The sequence below is a fragment of the Schistocerca nitens genome, chromosome 3 (assembly GCF_023898315.1).
Source record: "Schistocerca nitens isolate TAMUIC-IGC-003100 chromosome 3, iqSchNite1.1, whole genome shotgun sequence".
NCBI classification, from domain to species: domain Eukaryota; kingdom Metazoa; phylum Arthropoda; class Insecta; order Orthoptera; family Acrididae; genus Schistocerca; species Schistocerca nitens.
In genome coordinates this window covers 584,565,965-584,592,228 of record NC_064616.1, presented here as the reverse complement: position 1 = coordinate 584,592,228, position 26,264 = coordinate 584,565,965, and the positions used below count along the sequence as shown (strand labels likewise).

Genomic DNA, 26,264 nt, shown 5'->3' with positions numbered 1-26,264 from the left:
CGTCTTGTTTCTAAACAAGTGTTATTACGAGTAGCCATGCAACGTGATTTTTTTTTCCTTTTATCAAAGTCTGTTGTTCAAGCTTTTTCTTCCACCACTTTAGGTATAACTGCGACTTTAAGCTTACAACAGAACTGCGGATCTTTGACCATATTATCTGCAGAAGTATGTTATTTGCATGATTAACCTATCTTTCCTATTTTTCTGTTGCATCTTAAACTGTGGAGAGAACCGAGGGTTTCGTTGAATAGCGACTGCGATTAGTAGTGAAATAATTTTCCTCAGCGAGACATCCGTAAACTAATTAATCTGATACATCGTTTATATAATTTCCCATCATTCTGTTAATCTGTCAAACCAAGACCATTTACTAAGATAACAGATCTCCATATTTCCGAAGAACTAGTATGTTGTTCAAATTATCAGTTATTTTATATAGCACAGACCTCATCTGTTCCAGTTAAAAAATAATAAATAATTTTAGGCTTGCTTGTCTGACACCATCGAGTGAAATTATTTTCTAATAGTTAATTGTATCACCTAAAGCAAAGTCAAATTTAGCTTTAATCTCGTCTGTGTAAGTTTGCGGAGTATTTTACTTTGTCATACGTTTCACCAGGTACAAATACATATAGCGTAAGAGCCACTAGATAAATAGATTTTAACATAAATTCCAGTATCAATAATTATACGTGCTCTTCTACGGAGGTGTAGGAAAACCGTTTTGAAGCACAAAAAATAGGTAATAACTAATAAGTATTATCACCCGCAGCGCGCATATCAGTTGAACAACATAAGGCTTTCATATTTCTTCTCTGCAAGTACCATTAATGCAGTGCAAAAAAGTTTACAAATACAAACTACGCAAGTTGTAATGAAGGTTTCACTGCGGAATATTTCGTCTTCAGAGAGCTTTCTGTAATAATGAAAATCATAACATTTATTAATAGCCGGCCGGAGTGGCCATGCGGTTCTAGGCGCTACAGTCTGGAACCGAGCGACCGCTACGGTCGCAGGTTCGAATCCTGCCTCGGGCATGGATGTGTGTCATGTCCTTAGGTTAGTTAGGTTTAATTAGTTCTAAGTTCTAGTCGACTGATGACCTGAGAAGTTAAGTCGCATAGTGCTCAAAGCCAGCCATTTGTTAATAACAAGCAATGCAATGACTCAGAGGCTAAGTTCTTGTGATATAATTTCGTAATCGATTACGAAGCAAAGTCAATCGCAACACCTAGCAACAAACTAATTGACCCTAACGTAAATGTCCATTTTTTATATGTAAGAGATATTTAGGACAGCTGCACAACATTGGTCATTTCTTGCTGATTCCATAGATAACACACAACCCTTCTGAAGCTGCATTTTAAGATGTTAATTCATCACCCCATATCTTGGTACAATGTGTTGATGATTTACAACAACATAACTGGATAATGCTGTGACTGGTCATTTAGTGCTGCAGTATAGTTAATTTCTGTGAATGCCATCTAAGTGTTGGGTGGTAACAGTGCATAAGCTTGTCGATTGTCCACGAAACTGAACTGTCTTGTAGGTCCTCTGCTCTCTTTTCGGTATAGTCGTTTGACTATACAAAATGGTTACTGCAATAGATCACAAGACACAACTGCTCTGTATGGCAATCCAGATGCAAGTTAATACCAAGCACTCTGTCATCAAGCCACAAGTGGCCTATCGGGACCATCCGACCGCCGTGTCATCCTCAGGTGAGGATGCAGATAGGAGGGGCGTGTGGTCAGCACACCGCTCTCCCGGTCGTTACGATGGGTTTCTTTGACCGGAGCCGCTACTATTCGGTCGAGTAGCTCCTCAGTTGGCATCACGAGGCTGAGTGCACCCCGAAAAATGGCAACAGCACATGGCGGCCCGGATGGTCACCCATCCAAGTGCCGGCCACGCCCGACAGCGCTTAACTTCGGTGATCTGACGGGAACCGGTGTATCCACTGCGGCAAGGCCGTTGCCATAAGTTAATACCAGGATAACACAAATATCATGAAACAGCTTATTAGAGGTGACACTGCCATTACGCTTGTAAACTCAAATTTATTACAATAAATGGCATTTCAAAACGCAAATTTCACCTTGAAATTACATGACGAAAATTTTTGTACTGAACTGGGACTCGGGACTCTAATCTACTAACTGTTGTTGCTGTTCACTAACCACGAAAGATGTTGCATATGGTTTCAGTCACAAGTAACAAAGAATGCGCACATTTAAACTTGAAATGTCATGGCATTCGGTTTTGTTTTGGACGTAGATTCGAAAGCAACACGTAGTCGGAGTGTTAACTAAGCACAATAAAATGTTTAAAATAGTAATTTTTCACAAGTAGTCAGATGATTGAAGCTGAAACGAAGGAACGAGAAAATTTTGCCTTACTGGGATTCGAACCCAGAGCCTATCATCGTTGACTTCTAGTCACCAACAGATGTTACAAAATAGCGAGATGTGCAAATGTTTGAACAGGAAATGACATGAAAGAAACTTCTACGCTGACTGGAAATCGAATCCTAGACCTATCATTGTTGTTGACTACACAGGAAGAGACATTGAATATCGAATAGCTTTTCACTCGTAATTACGAGTGGCATTTTTGAACTTTAAATGATATGACTAAAAGTTCTGTGTCTGACTAGGAGTCGAAACCAGTATCCATCGTTATTGTTGACAAAGCGATGATAGGTGTTAAAAATCATAATAATTTAGCACCTGTAGTTTATGCTACAACTGGAAATGGATAGCAACTTTTGTCCCAGACCAGATTTCGAACCCAGACACACACGATTCGTGAAGATTCTTAGTAGTTTCGAATCGTGAGGAAACAGTGAAACGGTGGAAATGTATCATGTCAAAGGGGTCAAACTCAGCCATAGGGGAGATGTGAGTGCGAGTGTAGACCAGCATCAGTCTTTTCAAAATCTCATGGTCCAATACAATAAGGTGTAAGCGCCCTGTGCCTTTATATTCCATAATCTGTAATTCATTTGTATAAGAACAGAGCATATTTTACGGCGTTTCTCGTTGGTTTATGGAATATAACAGAAAAGCACAAGAGAGAAATTAATCAGCATCAATACATTCCCTCCACTCATTAACTAAAAATGTATGACCATGGTCAGGCAGTTTTTGGATTCCACGCCCGTAGGGAGCAGCTCGTTTGAAAATCAAGAAGTCGATAATCCAAGTGTAAAGTATATTTCCGTCCATAAATAAATGTTCTTTATAGTTGTTCGATAAGGAGCGAGAAAGATAATCGCTTGGGGCCGCTAAATCTAAAGATTTATTGCGCAAGGAATTTCTTTACAGCCAAACACCTGGACAGTTTCTTTTGTGAAACCAACAGACTGTAGATGGGCATTCTCGTACAGTAGCAACACTAGTTTCAGTTTGGTCGCTTTTCGAACGTTGTGGCCCCATGGCGTTTCCGTTGGTGACAATTGATCGCAACTACGATGGACACATAACCTGGGATGCAGTTCTTGACATTATATACATAACGGAACATTCTGAGGACTCACCCTGGCCTTTGCTTCGGATACTTTGTTATTGGCTAACTACCGATTTCTTGTTATGAAGTTAATGCAAAGTGGTTCAAATCTCCGTCTCACCATCCTCATTTAGGGTTTCCGACATTTCCTTAAATCGATGAAGGCAAATGGTGGGATCTTTCTGCAAACGGGCAAAGTTGATTTCCTTGCTCAGCCTTTCCAATCGTAGCTTCTGATTTCTCTCTAATGACCTTATAGCTGAAAGGACGTTTAATCTTAAGCTTCCTCTCTTTCCATTTTCACCCGATATTGAGTGCATATGTCCCACGGAGGTTAAATGGTCGCAGTCATCACAAGTGCCAGTAATTGGGTATTCCATATTGGTAAACCATAAAAACGTCATTCATCAAAGCCTGTTCCTGTTGTTGAATGTGGCGAATATTTCACGTCAAACCGATTCTACTTGAAATGAGTAAACAATTTTTTGACGTGTGTTGGTCTATGCACTTATCTTATACACGGCAAAATCTTTCTATCTGCCTCCGCTGCGTGCAACCGTCTATTAAATCCTAAGACAACAAAATATCACAACTATTAGTCTTTTTCTCATTTCACGCTCCTTTTTCTAACGCTTAATCCACAATCCTCGTAACCTTCAACTAGGCAAGATTCAATAAGTTATGGCAAGAACAATTTAGTAAAAAATGACAACTCATAAATATATTAACAACAAGCTAAACAAAATCTCCATTAGGTTACGCACCAACCTATTTTTGTCAGGTAAATTTGGCCTTCGTGTATCATAAACATCAACATATAGAATGCTGCATGAGAAAACGTCACTACCCCTTTGCCAATGCAATTACATGAGACGAAATGCAGTTTAGAAACGTAAAGATTAGGATGTGCGAGATAGCTTGCCTTTGCGTTTACACTGCGTCATAGATACATCAGTACAGAATCGCAAATGGTAAGCAACACTACCTGCAGAAATTTCCCCATCCTACCGAGTTGCCAGTTCGTTCAGCTGTCTGCTACGTGATTTTGTTTCAGTGATTGTAAAATCAGGTCCAAAGCATGCACTGGGTAGCCAAGGCAGCTAGTGAATAAACGAACAAGGAAATTAATGTTTCGACAAGTTGTATTCAACCTCCAGGGACTCAGAATTCTCTTTCAGTGTGGGGCATCCTTCTTTACGATACATCCATGGACCGATGCCCTGTAGGTTGGTGGCCTGTTGGAAAGATTCTAGTTACGTATGCTTAAGGTTTAGATTCGATTCTCACATCAGACAATCGTTTATAACAACATTTATAACCCACATCCCCCCTTCTGTTGGGTTTCAAACCTTTGAGATGATGCATTTCCACCGTTTCATTGTTTCCCCATGATTCCGATCTATTGAGGATCTCCACGAACGGCTCGTCTGGGTTCGAACCCTGTTCTGGCACAAAAGTTGCTACCTGTCATTTCTGGTTGTAGCATAAACATGTGATAAATTACTATGATTTTCAACGCCTCTCCGCACTTTGTCAGCAATAACGATGGGTACTTGTTTCGTCTCCCAGTCAGACACAGAACTTTCCGTAATATCATTTCAAGTTCAAAAATGCCACTCCTAGTTAATGGTGATAAACTATTCGATATTCCCGTCACCACATAAGTTTTTGTCGCATTATTGCCAGTTCAGACCTGTGCACATCTCGCTGCTGGTGAAATAAACCTATGTTGTAAGGTCTATTAATGACTAGAAGTCAACCATGATAGATACTGGGTTTGAATCCTGGTAAGGCAAAATTTTTTCGTCATGTCGTTTCAAGTTGAATCATCTGACTACTGATGAAAAACTACGATTTTTAACATTTGATTGTGCTTAATTAATAATCCTATTACGTGTTGCTTTCGGATCTCCGTCCAACACAAAACTGTATGCTATGTCATTTCATGTTTAAATGTTCACACAATTTGTTACTTGTGATTGAATCCATATTTAAGGTCTTTCGTGGCTAGTTAACTCGAACAATAGTTGATGGAGTCCCGAATTACAGTCCAGTACAAAAATTTTCGTCATACAGTTTCTAGGAAAAATTTACTTTTTGAAATGTCATTTATTGTAATAAGTTTGAGTTTACAAGCGTAATAGCAGTGTCACCTGTTATAATCTGTTTTCTAATATTTATATTATCGGGGCATTAATTTGCATCTGGACTGAAAGCCGTACAGAGGAGTTAATTCTTGTGGTCTCTTGCAGTAAACATCTTGTATAGTCAAATTACCGAACTGTATTGAAAAAAAAGTGCAGATGACCTGCAAGGCAGGTGCATTTTGTGCGTTGCATGCACAGCAGGCGAAACGTAATTCAGATCGTTCGGGTACTTTTGAGGATGATAGTAACTCTGGGACCAGCAACTGGGGATTGACTGAAGGCATTAAAATGCATCACATTAAAACGATCCTACACATCTTTATTCTATTCATAATTATGGGGTACGCTTGTTATCTTTTAGCCAACAGCCTTGCAGCGGTGGTGACAGCGGTTCCCGTCCGATCACCGAAGTTAAGCGCTGTCGGGCTTGGCTAGGAGGTGGGTGGGTCACCGTCCGGGTTTGCCGAGTGCTGTTGGCAAGTGGGTTGGACTCATCCCCTGTCAGGCCAATTGAGGGGCTACTTGACTGAGAAGTTGCGGCTCCGGTCTCGAAAACACAACGGCCGAGAGCGCGGTGTGCTAACAACGTGCTCCTCTCTATGCGCATCCGGTGACGCCTCAGTGTGAGGAGGACAGGGCGGCCGGTCGGTACCGTTGGTCCTTGAAGGCCTGTTCTGACGGTGTTTGTTTTTCTCTTCATTTATTACGAGCAGTTGACCACGCCTACAAAACAGTGTGACCTCGCTACGATCTTGAGTGGCTGTTTTGGGGGGTGAGTGGGTGTTTTGACTTTAACTGAACTCCCTTACCAATCTTAACTGAATGTAAACCTGTTTAAATAATTTTTGGGTATAGTATTTTTCCCGGACGGAGTGGTGGCAAATTCTGGGATCCTTCTATCCAAAAATTAAGTTTAACATTTCACTACACTCCTTACCATTAACTATCATTTTGATAATTAAGGGTCTCAATAAAAAAGACTGCCAGCCATCAACCATTATACTCACCTTGAGAGCTTTCCTTCTGAAAATAAATAATTCTGCCCTCTAATACCAGTAGTCAGTCTTGATAGGGCGAATGTTGAAAATAATTCTGTTCATCACACTTGAAACATTTAATATTTTTTTCTTTACATCTATGTAATTTTAGCTTTTAATGCTAGAATCAAATTCACAGGATGTTTAACGACTTCCTTTTCAACAATCACTTCACGAATCTTTTCAAATAGGAATGAAGTTATTTATTCTTTCCAGATTGGATCTACTTTAGTCTTGAGAATCTAAGCAAATGAACTTAATCAAGTGCTGTTACAAAGTTGCGTGTCTCCACTTTCTTACGTAAATGAACCACATAAACCTTGCATTAGGTGCATTTATTTTTGCCCTTAGCAAATAACAATTTGAAGAGGCCTTTTAAGTGAAGTAAATAGAAGGTACTTGAAATAAGAAATGGCTCTGAGCACTATGGGACTCAACTTCTGAGGTCATTAGTCCCCTAGAACTTAGAACTAGTTAAACCTAACTAACCTAAGGACATCACAAACATCCATGCCCGAGGCAGGATTCGAACCTGCGACCGTAGCGGTCTTGCGGTTCCAGACTGCAGCGCCTTTAACCTCACGGCCACTTCGGCCGGCTTGAAATAAGAAGGTAAAACTTTTGAGAATAATTAAATATTATTGTATTAAACCCAAAAACAAAAGAACCACTGTTTCTGTTAACAGAAGTCTGACTTTCCTGTTACATTTCTAATAAACGTAATAAATTGTCAGTAGCATGTCTTGTCAGAAGCACGAATTGGAGCTCTATAATTTTGAATGGAAATATCGTGCTACAATTTAAACGACTTATTACAGCCAAAATACTAAATTGCACCAGTGTTAGCACAAAATATTAAACTCTAGAAGTTCGCACTATTACGTGAACTCACTCAATCACTTCTAGCTGGCTATTTGTTCCTTTTCAGTCTGGCTGCCGTACTCTTCTTTCCAAAGAAAAGGCGTTCAAAAAACGAAAACGACACGTCCGCCTGCTAGTCCTATAACGACGTTATCTAATAGGTCAGCCTAATGCGCATTTCTCCGGTACAAAACGTGTACCTGAAACAGAAACGACACGTAAAAAGTCTTGACATTTGAAAGACCCTGTAGATTCCCAGAATCGTTAGCTGAATACCGCTCTCTAAGGCAAATTACTGTTTTCTCAGGAAGATACCAGGCTTCACAAATATGACTAATTTAAATGCACGGCTGGAAATGTCAAAATTAATCAAATGATCCAGGATATTATGCGGTGGTCCCATTTAAAGCCAAGGTTTCGTCCCCATCTGCGGAGGATAGTGGATCCTAGCTTCTTTCAGTGTCCGACTCACGTCCTGGCTCACTACTGACTGCAGCAAAATTCCGTTGACGCGTGCTTCGGTGCCCACGCAGTGGCTTGACGTCACATGTATTGAATACCCGAGCGCAGTTGGCCGTTGTCGACTGTCGTCGTCCACCCCATTGTGGAAAACTGGTACACATTTTGTTTAGCACCAGAATCCAGATGTCATTCAGTTCCATGCCCTCCTCCTATATATTGAGTGTTTCAAAATTTCTATGGACTCTCAAGAAAGAAGATGGTAGTTTAGGCCACACGGTTCACCGAAAACCCACACACACAGACCGTTACCTACACCGGGATTCGAACCACCACCCACTACAAAAGCGGGGCATCATAAAAACGATGCATTGCTCAAGAATGGTGATTTGTCAGCTGAGGTCAAAAGAGCGTTAAGACTACCGCCCAGAAATCATAGCGATACCAAATGCCTGTGAAATCGAAAGTTTTCCTGCCCTTCATTAAGGACGTTGCTGACGGCACAGGGAAAAAAAAAAAACACGAAACACCGCGGCAATCCACAGACCCATCCCGAAGCTACAAAATCACCTAAAGCTGGCCAAGGATGTATGCCAAACGCTGGAAAAAGCAGGGTTTTACAGGATTCCATGTAGTTGTGGGGTGATGCACATGGGTACTACAATAAGAACGGTCAAAAAAAGACTAGAAGAGCACAAGGACAATTGAAGAAGCGGGGGTATTGACAAATCAGCTGTTGCGGAACATGTTTTGCAGCCAGAAGACCACCACATCATTTTTATAGAGTTCAGGTACTGGCAACCACAAGCGGATACCATGAAACACTATACAGAAAAGCCATAAAGATTGTAAAACACACCAAGAATTTCAGAAAGAAGGGGGGAGGTTTGTAATTGAATGACATTTGGATTCTGGTGCTGAAGAAGATGTGTACCACCCCCCCCCCCCCCCCCCCCCCACAATGAGGTGATAGCAACAGCGGATGACGGCAGTCAACGGCCAATAGCATTGTGCTCGGGCACCGGTGTTTAAAACATGTGACGTCGTGTCACTGCACGGAAGGTTGCGGAAGCAGAATTCTGCTGCAGTCAGTAGCAAGCAAGGATGTGAATCGGACACTCAAAGAAGCTACGATCTCCCCTGAAAATGTCCTTCGCAGATGGGGACGACAAGTTGGGTTTAAATGTGAAATCCGCTCGACCACGGCATAATAGCCCGTAGAATTTTATGAACTGTGAGTGAAATAAAGTGCTCAATTGCTAACTGCAGCATACTTTTATAATCATCTTGTGGTATTTTTCTCCCCATATTCATATTGAAATAATCATAAATAAGTTATAAGTTATCTGATTTATCGACAACACACCACGGAAATGTAAATGTAACGCTGTTGCGTTGCAGCATGACGTTGATGAAATCCCCAAGTTGGATTTGTGACAAGATTTAATGGCAGATCAGTATTTATTTTTATCAACCACCAAGCATGACGCAAGTCACATGGTATACTGAAAATGTAAAGGTTTTGGATTCAATTCCAAGTCGGTCTTAGGATTCTTTTGTCACTTTTCGCTTCTTTCGCCTCTGGCAATGATTTATTAATAGGAAAAACGTAAGAATGCACTTTGATTCTCAGTCCACCTTAAATGCTAGGTAAGTCGGTTCATAGGTAGGCCATTGCATACCATTTCCTGTAGTATAATAGTTAGTTAAACCTTGGTGCGTCCACACCAACTTAGAGCCCGGTGAAAGCTTTACTTTTATCTTTTTGCCGTAAAAATCGGTCAGCTGGCGTGAAAGATTGCGTCGCAGTTCGGTAAGCAATAGTCGCTACCTCACATCATTCTCCTTTCGCCATAGCGACCACAGCTCCGTCACGGCAGTTACCGAAGTTCAGATCAGTTCAAATAAAATGGCCCGGAGAACGGAGTTCCAGGATACAAAGAGACACAGCAGAGAAAACGAAATACAGTACTAACCTGATTGTAGCAAATGTTTAAAGTGACCACCATTCATCCTTTAGCACTTTTGGGCCCTGTTCAGCAAGCTACTGGAGGCGGGTCGAAACTGGACTGCTGGAATTCCTTCAGTCTCATCAGAAATGCTCTGCTGCAGATCTTGCAGACTATGAGGGTTGTTGCGATACACCTTAGACTTGAGGGCTCCTCATACAAAGTAATCGCACACCGACAGGTCAGATGACCTGGGTGGCCAGTTGGGGCCGTGACCACACTGACCTCTGCTAACAACCTCATCAGGCGTGAAGATCGTGCAAACGTGCTCTATCCTGTTGGAAGTAGCTGTAGGTCTTTTCCTCCTCCGTTAATGCTGCCACAAATGGTCGGGACCGCTTTTATTTATCCCACCCTGTATAAAAAGTTTTATAGACGCGCAGGACAGCAGCGAGAGGACTGCGGAAAACACTCGATGCCGTCGTAGAAGGAAAAGCACAAAAAATGGCTCTGAGCACTATGGGACTTAACTTCTGAGGTCATCAGTCCCCTAGAACTTAGAACTACTTAAACCTAATTAACTTAAGGACATCACACACATCCATGCCCGAGGCAGGATTCCAACCTGAGACCGTAGCGGCAGCGCGGTTCCAGACTGTAGCGCCTAGAACCGCTCGGCCACCCCTGCCGGCAGCAAAATGACATTTTTCTGTGTCAGAGAGAACAGAATCTGTGGCTTTGTCGTATATCAACTTCAAATTATGGACAAGTGGCTTCTTAGGAGGTGGAAGAGAGCAACGGATAGGAATATAACATCAGTTTTCAGCATGGATAGGAATGTATCCCGAAATCCAAACAGTTCGTTTCATTCCAATGGCTTACTTTTCCAAGGGTTACAATGTAAGCAGTAGTTTAAATTAACTAAAATGATTTTTCATTTACATCAGATGCACAAATGAAAATTACAGTAGAGACAAGAAACAGAATAGAAATCGTAAAATAAAAAGGAGTCCGGTGCTGATGACACGAAAGTAATTCATGTCTAACATTTAAAAGAACACTGAATTTAAACAGTAAAATTAAATAATATTTGCTAAGCATTGGTTCACGTTTACAGCGTCTTCCAATGACACAGTGGATTCAATTCTAATGCAGAACGAGGTTCACCATACGCTTTGGAGCATGTACGTGGGTTTTTGTGAAGTCTAGCAGTCGCGGAAGATTGATTCTGTAGAGCACTAGTAGAGAATGTGTTCAAGTCGTTTTTGAGTCTGCAAGCCCTTGCACCCTACCTCAACCTCCATCCAAGGTTGATCATGCCACGCGATAAACATTTCCGAGTTGGCACCTCCCGGATTGCCTGTCATAGGTGTGGCGCGAACTGGGGCTACCCACAGATATCGGTGAAAGAGAGCTCAAGAAGTTGTTCCTAGATTTCAATATTGATCCGAAAGGTTGGTGCCCATGTAGTGAATAAGTCAACATCAGTAGCATCATCATAGCTGCATCTTTACATCTATAAGTTCGACAATGCTATAAACAGTGGTGCCCATGTTCTATGAGTTTTGTAAGACATTTGATACATTCCACACTATCGCCTAGGTAACAAAATTTGAGGTTAAGAATTATCGGACCAGCTTTCTAATTGCTTTAGAGTTAGCTCTTTGTGCTGGTCCAAACCATCTTCTAAGTAGTTTTATTCTTCATTCTTTAGTTTTGGTGTAGGTCCCCCATATTTTTATATTTTTCTCCTTTTTTTTAGCATTTTGTTTCATATGCCTGTTTCTTCTTTATCACTTGAGAGACTTTAGGCTTCCTCCCTAACACACGTTAAACACAAAAGCTTTTCGTAATTTCCCTTTCGTCTGCATCCGATTTCATCGAAGTTAATTGCTGTATCTTCTTCTGTACCACTTTTGGATTCTGTGTGAATTCTTGTGTGTCTTATATCGTTTGTCATGTCGAGGAAAAGGAAACCATTTTAGAGCACTAACATTTTTATTACTTGAATTTTTCTATCGATGTGTGCGATATTATTTCAGTTAAATCAACTTCTACAGGTTATGTAACATAACGTTTGTTAGCACCGTTCATGACTCTATTACAGTTTATACTTCTCTTTCTCTATACACATGCAAAGAAGCACTCCTGAAATCGGGGAAGCTAATGAACTAGAGATAGAATTTAAGAGCAGCTGAACCAAAAACAAATAGGTGGTTGCGTACAGCAGTACCTTTTGTACTATGAATGACGACAGCTGCACGAGATACATTAAGCATTGGAGAGTTGGAGAGGAATAATCTCTCTGATACTGTGCACAACTAAAAGATACTGGTCGTGTTTATGTTGCTTTTGAGTCTGCAAGCCCTTGCACCCTACCACAACTTCCATATAAGGTAAGGCTGATCATGCCAGAAGTTCTCAATTGATCTGAGGTCTAGTTAATCTGAGAGGCGCACAAGTACTCTCATATTAGTAGAATGTTAAACTTCCTGGCAGATTAAAACTGTGTGCCGGACCGAGACTCGAACTAGGGATCTTTGCCTTTCGCGGGCAAGTGCTCTACCAGCTGAGCTACCCAAGCACAACTTACGCGCCGTCCTCGCTGCTGTACTTCTGCCAGTTCCTCGTCTCCTACCGTCCAAACTTCACAGAAACTCTCCTGCGAAACTGTTCTGCAAGTTTCTCAGGAGAGCTTCTGCGAAGTTTGGAAGGTAGGAGACGAGATACTGGCAGAAATAAAGCTGTGAGGACGGGGCGTGAGTCGTGCTTGGGTAGCTCAGCTGGTAGAGAACTTGCCCGCGAAAGGCAAAGATCCCGAGTTGGAGTCTCGGTCTGGCACACAGTTTTAATCTGCCAGGAAGTTTCACATCAGCGCACACTCCGCTGCAGAGTGAAAATCTCATTCTAGCAGAATGTTCCTCAAATAATTCTGACACAATGTGAGGACAGTGGATGGTAACTGGTCCGTTTGAAGATTCAGGGCAGCTTCAATATCCTGTAGCTTTACAGACAGACGCACGTCATCGGACGATATGTTAGGGGCGAGAGCTGTACCTAGAGGGTACTGTACCTGCATGAAGGAATGCGACTAGAGACCGCCGTAAGCAGTTTGGACAAATTTCTACAGTTTTTCATGTTGCTAGATGTGAGGAAGTGTTTTGTGCATCATTTGCAAATATTTAAAGTTTTACACTTTGAAAAGCTGTACAAAACATTAAAGCTATTTGGAATAGATTGTCAATTCTTCAGTTACAGAATTTTACGGCGAGTGAAATTCTACGTATTTTTAAGACTAGTTATATAACACGTGGACTGTTAAACCACATTTCGTTGGTCGTGCACCATCATGCACTTTGAAACAAAGGAGGATCTTTTACCATGGAACATACAAGATTTTCAGATTAACTGAATTTCGGTAACGTCTTAACAATTTTACCTGTCTTGAAAATGGAAATTTGTGTTAATATCCAATAACTTCTATTTCATAATATATTTAGCTTGTAACTGGTTTTTAATAATACTTCTACTTAAATTCATTTCACTTACGGATTATTGGAGTGAATTAGCGCAATAATGTAACAGACAGACGACTAAATACTGTACTGATAAGATTTTCTCTGTTGCAATGCTATTAAAATTCAATAGAATATTTGTTCTTCAGTACATGATCGTGTTGTACCTTGGAACATGTTTTCACATATGAAAAAAACAACTTAATTTTCTGGCGTAATTTCTGTAATTTCAGAAAACGTTAATGTCATCATTTGCTACAGGTCTACAGGCGAAAGTCTGAAAGATGTTTCATGTTACAACACTTTCCCCAACAGTATGGTTCTTTGGCTGGAGACAAAGATATATCAGACAATCCTTTCCATGTCCATATCGAAATACCTCATATATTGTTTCATGTGATTTTCGACGTACGCGTACCCTGTTGTTGAAGTATAGCAGTGTGCACCTCTCCTTATCAGTTTGGGCGACCTTTTTCCGTGCTTCCAGAGTCCAATAGTGGTGTCATTGCACCAATGATAATCTCTGTTTCTTGTAACATGGGGTGAAAAAGATGTACCTGTGGGGATATTGGTTTCTGTAGCCCAAAGCGAGGAGTTGTTTATGGATGGCATCCTTTCTCATCGGTTGCTATTGTCGGCACTGAATTGACGAGAGATTTGCCTTGTATTCGCTGTGACAGTCTACGACCTTCCGTCGACACGTCGTTTCCCACAGTAACTGACTCTGGCGACGACGGTTTTCCCCGGATCGAGCTTCTCACGATACATTCTCTACACAGTGCCACATGAAAAGCCTAGTTTCTTCAAAACCTAGGAAATAGTGTCCACTGTGTCGTGCACACACGATCTGGTCTCGATTCCATGCGCTAATGTCGCGCGTCCTACCTATCCAGTCACGACGTTGGCCAGTACTAAATCAGACGACACCCCCGCCACTTTACGCGGCGAACTAGTCGATTTGCCTCAGTAAGACTGTACCTATACGATCCATTCATATCAATATGACCACCGCCTATGTTCGTCGTCAATGTGCAATACCCATTCACAGACACCAGGCGGCAGCACTAGCAATGGAAGGTATATAAAGTGCGTCGGGGGGACGCGGAAAACAGTGCAGTCGTTAGAATGAGATTTTCACTCTGCAGCGGAGTGTGCGCTGATATGAAACTTCCTGGCAGATTAAAACTGTGTGCCCTACCGAGACTCGGTCGGGCACACAGTTTTAATCTGCCAGGAAGTTTCAGTGCAGCCGTTGTTGTAATGCGGAAACAGAACACTTTATCCCACGTCCAAAAGGGCATGATCATTGACTTTTGGGCGAGGGATAGAACCATTTCCGAAACAGCTAAGTTTGTAAACTGTTCGCGTGCCACCTTGGTCAAAGTATATCGTATATGGCAAAATGGCGTTACTTAAAACTGGCAACGAGGCAACTGGAGCACCACGGGCCATAGATGACAGGGGTGAACGACGGCTGCGGCATTGTATACACGCGAATAGACGTGCAACTGCTGAGGAACTGACCGCCCAGACGAACCCAGGCGCTGCCAACAGTGTCTCCTCAATGACCGTTCAACGAACGTTGCTGCATATGGCCTTCCGCAGCAGGCACCTGGTTCGTGCACCCATGCTGACTGCTGTCATTGGAGTCGACATGACTGGAGATTTCTGTCGGTACCTTCCAGAACCTCACTGACTCTACTCCAGCACGCCTCACAGCCGTCCGCACAGCAAATGGTGATCATTCAGGCTTCTGACAGGTGATAACATTAATGTGACTCGACAGTGCGTCTCCATAGCAACTGGTCATAAATGGGTCTGTCGTAGAACTCTTCGCTACAAACATTATACTGATGATCCAAAACATCACAACGAGCTGTTCAGTAGCATCTTGATCCACCTTCTGAATGCAATACAGCAACGATCCTGCTTGACATGGATGCGACAAGTGCTTGGTAGGTCTATGCAGGCACAGATGTCTACACATAAGTCACGCAACTCTTGTAAATTACGGGCCGGTGGTTCGTGGGCGCGGAGTTTGCGCCCGATAGCATCACAGACGTGTACTGTCAAGTTCAGGTAAGGCGAATTTGGTGGCCAAGACACCAAGGCGGGCTCACTGTCATGCTCCTAAAACCACTGTAGAACGATTCTGAGTTTGTGACACGAACAGTGATCCTACTGGAAGATTCCATCGTAGTCGGGAAAGACATCAAGGACGAAGTAATCTACAGGTCCCTTGGAAGCCTGCGCGAATCTTCCGACCTCCACGTTCGGTGGTGGGCCATGGACGTTCAACAACATGTCGCCTGCTTGTAATTTCATAGTCTTTCAACCACCATCCATAGACGCTTACGGCAATACCAGGCAAACAGCTGATGAGGTTCTGAAACACTCGTTCCAAGTCTTTGCCAAAACCGCAAATGTCAGTGGACTTACTCATCTGCATCTGAGACCTGGGGTCGCATTCAATTTCGCGCTGGACAGTTGTCATAATGTTTCGATTCATCAGTGAATACTAAGTATTACTCAGCAAATAGCTTGAAGAAAACGGCAGTAATTGCTATCAGCGTTTCAACAGATCGTGCAATTGATCTACTGTCAAGTTTTGCGTATTTGATATTTATGGTTACGTTCGTTTCCATACATCTAGTCTCTGCCAATTTTATTCCTGTACTTACTGATACAATTCAATTTCTAAAATTGTTCTTCATTTTTTTCCTCGACATTCCTCCCTCTGAAATAATAGATATTTTATTTTATTTCATTTAATGCCTACTACAACAGCTGTCAATTATTTTAGCATCAAGTTCAGACTGTGCCTTGAATATTTTTGTCGTATACAATCTGTACTTGATTCAATGAAAACTACTCAAAACCTCTTACTTGTGCCTTCTTTAGACTGGAGTTCACTGGCTATGTCCAGCTGATTTTCATCCCAGTTTTTAACAAACAAATAGCTTTGTCGTACGTTTGTTAATGGTATCAAAGCTTACTTTTGAGTCAAATAGCCATTCTTGTTATCCTTCATATTTCTTATTATTACGTTATAAAATTCCCTATCTGCGCTTTGCTTCCGTTTTCAAGCTATTTAATGAACGCCATCTACTTAACTACTTACCAGTTGTGCAACATTCAGTAATGTCTAAAGCATTTTCTTCTTCCTCTCCACAAATTTGTTTTTACCTTAAAACATCCCTCATAATACTGCTATATAATCGCTACTTACTACTTACGTCTTAGTCAAGGGTTAAATTCACAGTATTAGATTCATCTGTGTCGATTTTTCCGTAGTCGTAATCCTCATATCAGTATCAGACTCAAAGATGTTGTACTTCTTACGTTGTGAAAGCATATGGCGTATAATTGCGACGTCCAAAATTTCTTTTTTTGTTTCCTGTTTCTCGAATTTGTATATGATAGTTACACTTTCATCCCGTAACATTTACTTCATTGACCTCTCGTCAACGCTTATTACAGTACTATCGATGGTAGGGAGGGGCTACGGTACGCAACTTTTTTCCGAGGAACACTGTCGATTACTGAGAAAAGCTATAAAATACTAGAAAATATTTTGTACTCTGTCACTGAGTGTCTACTGAACTACTTCGACAGAGCAGTAACGTGTTGCCATTACATCGAAAGTTAACATGGTGAGAATAATGGGTACCTTGTTAAACTGTACAGGGAAAATTTTTCCTTTAACCTCGATGCGTAATTTTTATGAACAATAATTTCTTATATGGTTTGATTAAGAAGATTACTGATACATATTATGACGGTTAGTTTCACCTTCTCGTCTGGTACGCAATACCATTGTCATCGGAATTTGGATTTAAAAGATCTGTAAAACAGTGACCCATTCATCATATATAAAAGCAACAAAAGTGAGATTCCTTTTTCCTCACGATTTTATGTTGTAAGCACACTCCGCAATTTGTATGTTCTGCAGTGGTCCTGAAGCTCAGACACTGGTAGTACTGTAAAAAGGTAAAAGCCATCTGGAGGAAAGGATAGTCATTGGAAATGAAACAAATGTTCAGTTTAGAGACAGTATGGGGACATATTAGCAGTATTACTCTCACAGTGTGACGTGTATGAACTTTAATTTGAGAGTAGCTTGTCTAAATTTACGATCACGGCTGGCGTTCTGTTTTACATATTCTGTGTATTACCTTACATCATTAATTTTTCAACTGCATGCTGGAGGGTCCCCCATGGATGTCTAAGCTAATCCTCCGCATCTGATGGGCATCCTGTAGACGGAATGCTAAATACAGAGTAAAAATGTAGATTTCACAATTACTGCTTCCAAATTTGTTCAGAATTTCGTCAATCCTACCATTCAAAGTAATTGTAGTATTTCTCCTCGTTATTATACCTTCCTTACCTTACTTTTTTGTTCCAAATGAGAAACATTGTCACATGATATTATATGACACGAATTATAATAACAATAAAAGTAATACTTTCAGTCACACACTTTCTGATGATAACTTTATTTGGTCTTTTCAATGTTTTGTGTAGTAATTAACTGTTTATTGGTTCAACCTACGGATTGCTTTCGCAGGTGAACAAGGCGTCGTTATTGGAGTGCTCAATTCTTTTGTGCACGTGTTCATGTACACATACTACTTGCTGGCAGCCCTCGGCCCCCGCTATCAGAAGTACCTTTGGTGGAAAAAGTACATGACTTGGATCCAGCTCGTAAGTACTTTCATATTACACTCCTAAAAATAATTATCAAACATTTGTTGCTAAAAACAGTTCCTAACAAGATGTACGACAAGATATTATTTCCTCTCTTTGAAGCTTACGTCTGAAGTCAAAAAACTTTATAGTAACGTTTGATGGTCTGCTTGTAGCGGGTAATTGACTTAATAATAAAGATAATTGTCTTAGAGGTGTTTTCAGATTAACTGCTGTAGCACTTAAGCTGGATGGCTCCTATAAACGTACAGATGTGTCTCCATTCTTGAGCTAGGTGGCAAATCATATTAGATATTTAGGCAAGTGTTGCGTTTTCAGAAGAAAAGAATTAATACAGAGCTATGATCATATTAGTCACCAATACATAAGTTTAAAGAACACTATTTGTACAATAGCAAACTAAATATATGGAAGATTTTGAAACAATTCCATAAAACAGAAACAGTATGCACAATCAATGAAGAGAACACTAATTATCAGATACACTACATTTGAGCTATAAGATTTCTACATCCACATTTATAGCTATTAATATTTTAAGGGAATCACTATGAAGTACTTATAGGAGGTACACTAAACTGTATTGTATGTGAAGGTTGCTTTTCATTCGACCCATGGACGGAGCGTGGGGAGAATAATTATTTAAATGCCACTCACAGTTTCTGTCCTGAAATTCGGTTCTTAGAAACCTATAAGTATGCTTATGAGGTCTTGTTGCTTTCTAGCATTTCTATGACACATAGGCAAGGCTACTACCATTGAAAGTTTCCTGAAAATAGGAGTGATATATATGTTTCTAAATTCAAGGATAGTTGCCATTCTTTGCTTGAGGTTAGTGTTATTTTTTCGATGCCTGACTAGATATAACTACATTTTTTACGGAAAAATCGTTTCCACATAGTCTGCTATAAGCCTGAAATAGCATATTTGGAAAGAAAAACGTTGCAAGGACCCAGTTCAGGTGAACAGGGAGCCTGTGGATTCCGTGATGGAAGTGGCTGTGTGACATGGAGCGTTGGAATGAAGCAGCATCCACTTGTCTACAATGTCCAGTCTCACTCAATTCACACTATTCCTGACACTTTCAAGGACATGTTTGTGAAACGCTTGGTATTGTTAAACGTCGGTCTGATCTCACAAGAGCACACACACGTTCGACGTTTTCATCGGTTTCTGAAGTTGAATGTTTCCCTGAGCGGATTCATATTCAACAAGTTCTCGGCATTCCAAAAATGATTTGTGCCAGCGAAAAACTTGTGCTCTTGGTACAGAATGTTCTCCATAGGCCCGTTTCAGCTTTTCAAACGTCACACTCGCGAGTTCCCCAAGTTTAACACAAAACTTGATGGCATAACGTTGGTCTAGAATCCGCTGTTCCATTTTCGTTACACACAGTTGAAACAAAACGTCACTGATGGCGCTTTCAAAAATCACGTGAAGGCTGTAGGAAGCTGAAGCTCGGACTGAGCGGCTGGAAGGAATCAACACACCGGTGTACACAAGTGGAACAGCGCAGCATTGCCAAATTGCTTGCAGTGTTGTCAGTCTTATTACTTTTCTCACACTGCTCGTAATTTAAGAGAAATTCGCCGCCTAAGCGTAGAGATACCCGAGAATCTAGCAGCGACCTATCGAATCAATTCCACGTAGAATCGCTGCTGCACTCCATTCCAGATTTGGAGCAAAACGCTGTTAAGCGTGTGACGATAATGTCTTAGCTCATGAGTGTATGTAAAACCTAAACCCTAATGCAGTAGAAACGACCAGCATGCTGTGAAGTAAGTGTCTGTTGAGCATGAAGTACACTCCTGGAAATGGAAAAAAGAACACATTGACACCGGTGTGTCAGACCCACCATACTTGCTCCGGACACTGCGAGAGGGCTGTACAAGCAATGATCACACGCACGGCACAGCGGACACACCAGGAACCGCGGTGTTGGCCGTCGAATGGCGCTAGCTGCGCAGCATTTGTGCACCGCCGCCGTCAGTGTCAGCAAGTTTGCCGTGGCATACGGAGCTCCATCGCAGTCTTTAACACTGGTAGCATGCCGCGACAGCGTGGACGTGAACCGTATGTGCAGTTGACGGACTTTGAGCGAGGGCGTATAGTGGGCATGCGGGAGGCCGGGTGGACGTACCGCCGAATTGCTCAACACGTGGGGCGTGAGGTCTCCACAGTACATCGATGTTGTCGCCAGTGGTCGGCGGAAGGTGCACGTGCCCGTCGACCTGGGACCGGACCGCAGCGACGCACGGATGCACGCCAAGACCGTAGGATCCTACGCAGTGCCGTAGGGGACCGCACCGCCACTTCCCAGCAAATTGGGGACACTGTTGCTCCTGGGGTATCGGCGAGGACCATTCGCAACCGCCTCCATGAAGCTGGGCTACGGTCCCGCACACCGTTAGGCCGTCTTCCGCTCACGCCCCAACATCGTGCAGCCCGCCTCCAGTGGTGTCGCGACAGGCGTGAATGGAGGGACGAATGGAGACGTGTCGTCTTCAGCGATGAGAGTCGCTTCTGCCTTGGTGCCAATGATGGTCGGATGCGTGTTTGGCGCCGTGCAGGTGAGCGCCACAATCAGGACTGCATACGACCGAGGCACACAGGGCCAACACCCGGCATCATGGTGTGGGGAGCGATCTCCTACACTGGCCGTACACCACTGGTGATCATCGAGGGGACACTGAATAGTGCACGGTACATCCAAACCGTCATCGAACCCATCGTTCTACCATTCCTAGACCGGCAAGGGAACTTGCTGTTCCAACAGGACAATGCACGTCCGCATGTATCCCGTGCCACCCAACGTGCTCTAGAGGGTGTAAGTCAACTACCCTGGCCAGCAAGATCTCCGGATCTGTCCCCCATTGAGCATGTTTGGGACTGGATGAAGCGTCGTCTCACGCGGTCTGCACGTCCAGCACGAACGCTGGTCCAACTGAGGCGCCAGGTGGAAATGGCATGGCAAGCCGTTCCACAGGACTACATCCAGCATCTCTACGATCGTCTCCATGGGAGAATAGCAGCCTGCATTGCTGCGAAAGGTGGATATACACTGTACTAGTGCCGGCCGCGGTGGTCTAGCGGTTCTAGGCGCTCAGTCAGGAAACGCGCGACTGCTACGGTCGCAGGTTCAAATCCTGCCTCGGGCATGGATGTGTGTGATGTCCTTAGGTTAGTTAGGTTTAAGTAGTTCTAAGTTCTAGGGGACTGATGACCACAGATGTTAAGTCCCATAGTGCTCAGAGCCATTTGAATCACTGTACTAGTGCCGACATTGCGCATGCTCTGTTGCCTGTGTCTATGTGCCTGTGGTTCTGTCAGTGTGATCATGTGATGTATCTGACCCCAGGAATGTGTCAATAAAGTTTCCCCTTCCTGGGACAATGAATTCACGGTGTTCTTATTTCAATTTCCAGGACTGTATGTTGAGAAGAATGCATGCACAGTACAAAAGGTATAAAGCGATATATGTTGCTTAGTACAAGACCGAGTAAACACTGAAATTGTATTACTTGTCTATTAATGGACGATAAAATAAAGAAATTGTATTTTTCCGAGTTTCGATCATTTTCATGTCAGCTAGTATGTATCTATAGAAATAAATTCTTGGAGTTTAGCATTGGACAATATAAGTGTCACATTTTTTCTTTTCTTGTTTTCAGGGGCAGTTTTGCATCATGTTAATGTACCTGCTATTCCTTTTGGCCTACGACTGTGAGTTCCCGAAGGCGCTGACATTCTTCTTCGTAGGAAACGTGGTGATCTTCCTGTACCTGTTCTTCGACTTCTACAGAAATGCATACAAGAAACGCGCCTGACATTTTAGTCCACACAGCGCATAAGCTTCACAGACGCCAGCTTTAAGCAAACTTGAGAAGTGTGCTGTATCTCCCATTGTAAATAGTGCCATCGCATGTGTATCGGTTAGAAGCTAAGTACGAATCACTCTCACCTCTGCTATACTGATTCATTTCTCTGTTAACATTCGGTCAGTATACAGAACACTCATTTCTTTAAGTGTGCCGTATTTATTGCTATCGGCTTTCGTAGGAACTGGTTCACAGAATGTGTTTTACGCCTTATATATATTTCTTCTACTATCAGTAATCTTTCACACGTCTCACGTCTGAGAATTGAGAGGTTGATAAGTGAAAGGATACATGTCATTTATCTGGACAGCAATTGTAGCCTCTGTGGTATGAAGATGTTCTGTCTCTCGGAAGAGTGTCAGTGCCGTGTTACAAACACAAGAATAAACGAAGACAATGAAAACATTGATGGTACTTGGTTGTACGTCTTTCAGCTTATACACACAACCACTGGTTCCGAAACTTATTTTTAAACATAAGATTAAAAATTCTAAATCTTTATTCAGCAACATTTCTGATGATCTGAATGAGAGAGCGGAACGTTCATTTCCGTTATTCATTTTAGTTGTGAACAACGGATAAGCTTACATGTTCTGAGACAAACACTTCTAGAAAATAATATGACCCTGAAGAGAACGTAGTGTTGCATAAACACACACGTATTTATTGTGTCTGACAGATTCTCATGTTAATAAATAATTTATTGTTGCTGATTTCATATGATTGCTATCATATTAATTTGACACTTGTTCATATAAGTTCATTATGAAGAGTATGTATGAGAAGTTCGTTGTTTCCGACATTTGCAACAGAACTGTTTCTATGCCAGAGCTATTAAATTTTTGAAAGTATTTAATTTTTTCAAACTTCATGTGTATCTCATTTCATATAATGTACAACAAATAAAATATTAAAAGCGTGAAACCTAAACCATTTCTCGTATTTCTTTCAAATTCTCAGCACTAAAATGAAACAATATCCGCCTGACATCGTGTGAGGTCCATTCCTGCATGATGAACTGAGAGGTTCCAGTGGAGAAAAACAGAGCTTTTCGTTCCAGTGGTTATCGCCACCTCCATGGTATACAGCGTAATTAAGCTGCCCCTACCGATGTCGTTTTATGCAACCCGCAATGCTATATCTAGCCTTAAAAACCAAGCACGAGATTTTCGTATTCTCTCGCTCGCAATGCGCAGACTATTAGTCCTACAGAAAAAAATGAATAGGACATTTTTGTCGGAAATTTAATGTAGTTCAATTTCTACTGGGATACGTTTTCGCTAGGTGGCACAGTTTTTGAGTTATTTAGGGTAAACGTACAAAAGTCACCTTAAAACGCTCCCGCACTCCCACACTCAGCCCCCACCAGTCACGATTTCTAATATATTGTTCATGGCACTCCATCTTACCAATGTACAAAAGTTACCGACTACACGAACTATTCCCGATATTCGACATTCTTGGTCTCTATTGACTGAGCTATTATGCCACCAGCATAGTCAGCTGTTTAGTTAACATAATCAATTGATACGTGCCCTTGAGGGTAAAGAAAGGAAAACATCACGCTAAAACTAATTACATTGACAGTTCAGTTCAAACTTAACCCTTACGAGCACGGTAGTTTCGTAGTCAGATGGGCTGGCGAATACAACGACCTAATTGTTTATTTCATGCTATTAATATTCACAAAATTTTTAGGTAAAATTTACACAAACGCCAATTTTACAATTTGTGACTGTCCCACTAAGCCGATGGTTTAATAAGGCCAGTCAGTGAAAAGGTCGAATGTGGGAAATAATTCGTGTAGATGCAAATTTTTGTTCAGTGTCATGAACAACATGCTAGAAATCCTGACCGTTTGGGGTTGAGCTTGGGAGTTGAGGTGCGTTTGAAGGTCACTTTTGTACGTTTTTCTTTAATAACTCTACAACTACAGCCTCTAGCGAAAACATACCCCAGAACAAAATTTAACTACATTAAATTTCTTACAAAAAGGTCCTGTAGGACTAACAGTTCGCGCCTAGCGAGTGAGAGAATGTGAAGATCCCGCGCGTGGTTTTTGAAGGTCAGAATAACATCACAGCTGCATGAAACATCAGTAGGGACAGCCGAATCACCCTGTATATGAAAGAATTCTCTACTGCCTGAAGTAGTCTTCACTCTCTCTCTCTTCCAGTGCCTTTTATCCAGCCAATGCCTATTCCGACCAGTATGTTACTGCTCCAGTTCCGAGGTTAACCAACCGTACTGGTATAGAGGCTGTTATTACGATTATTTTAAAGCTATTGCCAGATCCCTTTAGTCATATGCTGCCCATCGGACCCTCGGCATTTGGAGACCGGCCGTGGTCGTCTACTGTCATTCAGTATTTAAACCAGACAACTGTTCTGAGTGAAGTAGACACTTCTATTCCAAACTTGTCTTGTTTTCAGGAACGTCTGTTGTCTAGGTGCAGCCTAAGTGGAGCTATTTGTTCTGAGCACCTGTCGGTTAAGTATTACAAAACTTAGTGGTATCAAATTGGAAATTGTGTCGAAACCATGCTACGTCACACACCAAGGAGAAAGCATAAACTTGTTGACATGTAAATTGCATTATACGCGTATGCAAGTATGTTGTAAGTGCATAAGACATAACGTGTCCATTTACCCAGAGTTCGCTGTGCTAAGTGTAGAATAAACCTAAAAATCTGCCCTCACTTCCTCACAAATAAGGTGAAGGTAGCACTGCTGTTGATATAGGTCGTCTTGTGGTAGATGGATATAAACCCCAACCAAACTGAATCACAGTTTCATGTAACTCATTTTTATGCATTATCTAATGTGAACTATAAACATCTAAGAATACCTCTGTAGATGCTAGACAAGTACTGAGGACACTGTTCCTGCCACGTCAAGTAAATGTAAAAATAATTTGTAGGATGACTTACTGCACCAAATGACAGCTGGCCAAAAAAAAACGCTAAAAAAGCCACAGAAATGTTCATCAACCTCAAGGGGTAATGAAAGGAACGTGGAGAACTGAAGGTAATCAGATGCCTGGAGCTTAATTATACTCAGATACCAAATTACATTAAATAATAGAATGAAGTTAATGTTGCAGACTAATCGTTATGTAACTAGTAAACGTTAGTGCATGTTGAGGAGCACGTGTGTGTGTGTGTGTGTGTGTGTGTGTAACGTTTCTTACACCTCTGAACCTTCAAGTTCAATACTTTTAGTCGTAGGAAAATAGGCATTACTGGTGTTCTCGCTGGACATAACGAAATTCAAAAACTGGAAACTACCAGCGCTAGAATGTTACACAAAATTAATACCATATAGGTTAACATTTGTGAAAATTCCAGCTACAGGTAAGATACACGTGACAAACCGACTTTATGGCTCGGCTAAGGTACAGGACAATGTATAAATACTCAGGGATATTCTCATTTTGATAATTCAGTACGATATAAAGCCCCGACGAGCTGCAGTCACACTCAAAATCTCGTTGCATGGAATAAACGAGGGTTTGGATATACACTACTTGAACAAAAGTATGTGGACATCAACCACTGGACATTAATGTGGGGTGTGTCCATTCCTTGTCTTTATGAATGCTTGATCTACGCTGGGGGTACTTTGAAAAAAGATGGCTGAATGTCTGTGGAGGAAAACGGCTAATTCTTCCTCAAGAGCCGAAATCAGCGAAGGTAGTGATGTTTGACGCTGGGGTCTGGAGCGTATTCGACGTTTTAACTCATCCCAGAGGTGTTCATTGGGTCCATGTCTGGTTCTGAGCAGACCAGACCGCTTCAGGAGTGTTACTGTCCGCAAATCACTGTTTCACACAGTACACACTGCATTGTCACGCTGATACAAACAATTATCGTCTCCGATCTGTTCCTCTACTGTACGCAGTACACAATACTGTAGAACGTGTTCGTATCATTACGCATTTAGAAGTTTTCTTAAGCACCCACTTAAAACATGTCCATACTGTAACACCACCTCCCACATACTTCACTGTTTGTACTACACATGATGGCAGGCAACGTTCTCGAGACATTGGCCAAACCGAAACCTTTCCATAGGATTGCCACAGAGTATAGCGTGATTAATCACTCCAAATTCCTCGTTACCAGCCATACACTGTCCAGTGACATTTACACCGCCTCAAGTGTCGCTAACCGTTCCATTGACGACAGAAATGTGTGGCT

At 41.8% G+C, this 26,264-nt stretch overlaps 1 protein-coding gene and 1 pseudogene across 1 annotated transcript in view; one reads left to right on the top strand and one right to left on the bottom strand.

Annotated features, from left to right (window-relative positions):
• Positions 1-22,736, top strand: part of LOC126249666 (elongation of very long chain fatty acids protein 7) — a 129,532-nt gene extending 106,796 nt beyond the window's left edge. The window contains exons 7-8 of the mRNA XM_049951347.1: positions 18,049-18,185; positions 21,860-22,736. Coding sequence (XP_049807304.1) covers positions 18,049-18,185; positions 21,860-22,015 — 293 coding nt within the window. The 3' untranslated portion in view covers positions 22,016-22,736. The remainder of the gene's footprint in view (positions 1-18,048; positions 18,186-21,859) is intronic.
• On the bottom strand, positions 1,865-1,982 carry LOC126250058 (5S ribosomal RNA; annotated as a pseudogene).
• Positions 22,737-26,264: the final 3,528 nt, after the last annotated feature.